A 3,747-nucleotide genomic window follows, 5' to 3' on the forward strand; every position below is an offset into this window, starting at 1 on the left:
GAAAAGAGTCATTTTTACTCCAAATAGAACATTTTTGCTGAAGTAGGTGTCGCAAGACTACAATGTCCAATTTTGTAAACAATATGACATCATGGTCTTTTTGCCACAGCAGCGTGCCAAATGTCATAATGAAGCCAGTAATGCGATAGGCCTACTCGATGATGGCGTACGCTGGATCGTGCACATTCGCCATCCTTACTCCCCCCCCCCCACACACGCCCACAATAAAATCCTTTACCTGTAATTCAGGGCACTGATGTTGATGTACTGGCTCCGCATGATGGGGCACTGTATAGCGTGCTGGTGGGGTTCGATGAAGCCCGGCATCAGGGTCTGTTGGTTCAGGAAGATGACCTGGGTGTCGGGTCCGGCGGGACGGAAGACCACATCATCGATGGAGCCACGGCCAGGATGGTGTCCCCGCTGATCGCTACGGCCTCGGTCTTGGGCGGGGAGTCGGCACCGCGGGACCCGGGTTGGCCTCACTCCCCTCCATGGTGATGATGTCGCCCCCGTACAGGATGAGGTCGGCTGGCATGGCCCGAGCCTTTGTTTGTTGCAAAAAAAATGATATCCAAACCATCATCTTAAAGACAGTGTTACAACGAACGTTGCTGGATTTTCCTTCACGTTAATTCTTTCTGCACTCAGATTTGACCGGGAATTCCGGTCCTATTTAGCCTGACACTCTAGGCAGAGAAAACAAGTGTGTGTTTACAGTGACGCCTGAAAATTACCAAAGTAGGTAAGGAATTCTTTCATTTTGTAACTTTTTCATGTTTCTGTTTGTCTATTTTACTTATTTTGTTTACTTGTTTTAGGTACCTTTAAAGGTAATGATTATACAACATTTGCATTTGCGGTAATTTTCAGAAATCGATGGATATGGGGTTAGTATTTCATGGCAAAATTTGTTTCACTGACCTGTTAAAAGTTTGTGTTTATAGAGACGTAAAATCCCCCCCCCAAAAAAAAATGTTCTTAACTTCTTGTAGTCTGGCTACCTGACCTACTTGAGACGAAACGGAGCAGTTTATAGACGTTTGGGAATTGTCTAGTCAGGGAACCAGATTAGCTAGCTTGCACCAGTTAGGTCACGGATGTGTAAGCGATTGCAAACAAAATGTGGACTAAATAAATTGGGGGGCAATATTCGAAAAATGGCGGGGGGGTTTCCCTACGATGGTCGACAGCACACCAGGTGCCATGATTTCACAGGATGCTTGAGACTATTATGCACTTACAGTCTATCTAGCAGGGTATTTCATAATGATTAGGTAGTTTTGTTTTTTAATGTTTGCAAATGTTGTATATTGCTTTTAACGGTATGATGTTTATTAACCTGATTTATTGTTTTAGGCCTAACAATGACACACAGAACCGTCGCATAGGGAAGACTTTTTATTTCAAAATAAAGTTAATTTTAAATGTTTGGCCAAATTAATGTGGCAAATAAACATTTTGAGGTTAATAATATGGCCTTAAAATCAGCCAGGTTGGGTTAATACCATAGAGCAGGTCTACGGATGATTTAGAGTACCGTGTTGTTCAGGGACCGTTTTTCAAGCAATAAATTATTGACAAATTCTGATTTGACCTGCGCCGCTGGCTTACAATTCAATGTTTATTGTCAACATTATGCCAAGCCCTTAGTTAATTTAAATAAACAAACTTGAACTACAACCACTAAAAACTGGATCACATACGTGTGTGCCTTTGGGGGTTGCCGAGCTCTGCCAATTATTTGTCTCACTTGAATACATGTTTGCATTTAAAGTGGATGATTTCAGGGACTTAAATCGTGGAGATTTGGGGCACGGTCTTTGTGAGTCTACTATAGCGCGCTTGGGCTTGCGGGTACACGGCTCTGAGAAAATTTTACTTTTGTTGATGGACATAAAAGGTTGACCGAAACGTCGAATTGATACCTCCGGTTCTTATCTTAAAGGCATAGGATCATTGTGTATTTATCCCAAAAGTAACCTACCTAATTATTATCAAAACGTTTACTTGGATTGAAGATCGTTCTGGTACTAAACAACTTGTTTTTCCTCCCACCTCTAAAACTGTAATTTCTTCTCATTGTCTCTCTCTAAGTTGGTGTGATGTTTCCCCTGGGATGCTTTACCAACTATAATATACAGATACAGATACAATGTATATAACTCATGAAAAAAAAGTTCCAAAGAACTGGTAAGGAAACCCCTTGTGATTGGCTACCAATGCTTTAACGTCACATCGACAGGTGCCTACTTTGGACATCCTGGATTTCGCTGTGAGCTGAGCTCTCTGCATGGTGACAGCGTTCTTGGCAAAGTTTAGACAACAAACGACGCAAACAGACGGTGGGCCGTGTATGGAGGGTTTGTAGCAAGCGGCTCGCGACCAAGTTTCAACGGAGAAACCACAGTTGCAAGTGAGCGTGCCTGGAGGGTAGCCCCGGGTTTTAAGCTCTCGCATCTGGCCCGTGGGTGGGGCAAAAGGGTACCGCAGTGGCGCCTAAACCGGCGCTTCTTGCCATTACAATTATGAAACAAACACCCATAGGAAAGGATTTATTACATTCGTACCTATGTGACTTATTTAATTTTCCAAATCTGGCAATAATTCATCGTGATATTTTTTCACTTTAAATGTTAATGTGCCAATGATATACATCATGTTATTTTACTTACAAACCCTTTCGAACATTCTTTGTATTTGTTCCACCTTATTTTGAACAAGGGGGTAACAGCAAAAAGAGGATTAGGCCTGCCAGTATTTTGGCGGTGGTTGGCCCAATAAAGCGCCCAAGGCTTACGACGTACCTGGACAAAACAAATCGCCAGATTTATTACAATGTCCAGGTTTTTTTTTTCAATTTTAAGTTTAGTTTACACAAAAGCTGTTTTTACGCAACAGCACTTGCCGGTGATCCTGTTATTATATGCCCCTGTGCACTTGGTAGTACGGTGTTCCCTAAAGAGCGGAATCTAGGTGCACAATTTACCGTCGTTACCATCAGCCATCGTGCCATTTCCACGGAAATTAAAGGACTCCATAGCACTTCACAGGAAATCGGTTAGACACCCACAAACATCCATATATATATGATTGATCCACAGTGATCAATAGTCTGCATCGCGTGTGTATCAGACGCGACAGTATTGTCATGATTTTCTTTACCATTTGTCCCCACTTCACATGCATGGTTGACTTTTGAAATCGAATCCGATTGTGGTCTTTCAACTGACCGCAGTTTTTTGAAGCTATCAGCTTTACTTGCCCTTCGTTTCTTTTTCTTTAATCCAACACACAAAACTTTGGTAAATCAACGCCCCATGCATGACCAAATAAAACTCGGGAAGTTTGAAGGGAAAAGAACCGTCAAACCAGTTAAACAAGAACATGAAATAAATCTTCGCATTTAAACGTGTTGTTGTGCGAATATCCATGCCTCGATATATATGAACTATAATAACCCAAGAAACCATGCACTTAGACGCACCTATTGCCTTGCTTGAATTCTAGATGCATGCTCTGTGGTGCGATCTGAGGCTATTTCTGACTACTTTGTCCAATCTTTTGGAGGAAAAAGATGGTAATGTACGCAGTGCCTGCCTTTATTGCGACACCACTTAAAAAAAAAAAATGGTTTCGTTTGGGGGGCCATGGCCCCCGTTGCCCCCCCCCCCCCGATCCGCCTTGTTGCACAACACATTGCGTGCGAAAGACGAGTGAGGCGGCTTTGTATCCGCACTTCACTGT

At 42.6% G+C, this 3,747-nt stretch overlaps 1 protein-coding gene across 1 annotated transcript; it reads right to left on the reverse strand.

Annotated features, from left to right (window-relative positions):
- Positions 1-234: 234 nt before the first annotated feature.
- On the reverse strand, positions 235-601 carry LOC119738562 (imidazolonepropionase-like). Its single transcript, XM_038213469.1, is given in 3 exon segments — positions 235-404; positions 407-472; positions 475-601. Coding segments are annotated over 3 exon segments (348 nt in total). The 5' UTR covers positions 587-601.
- Between the last annotated feature and the right edge of the window lie 3,146 nt (positions 602-3,747).

Source organism: Patiria miniata, unplaced genomic scaffold (assembly GCF_015706575.1).
Source record: "Patiria miniata isolate m_02_andy unplaced genomic scaffold, ASM1570657v1 HiC_scaffold_3, whole genome shotgun sequence".
Taxonomy (NCBI): Eukaryota; Metazoa; Echinodermata; class Asteroidea; order Valvatida; family Asterinidae; genus Patiria; species Patiria miniata.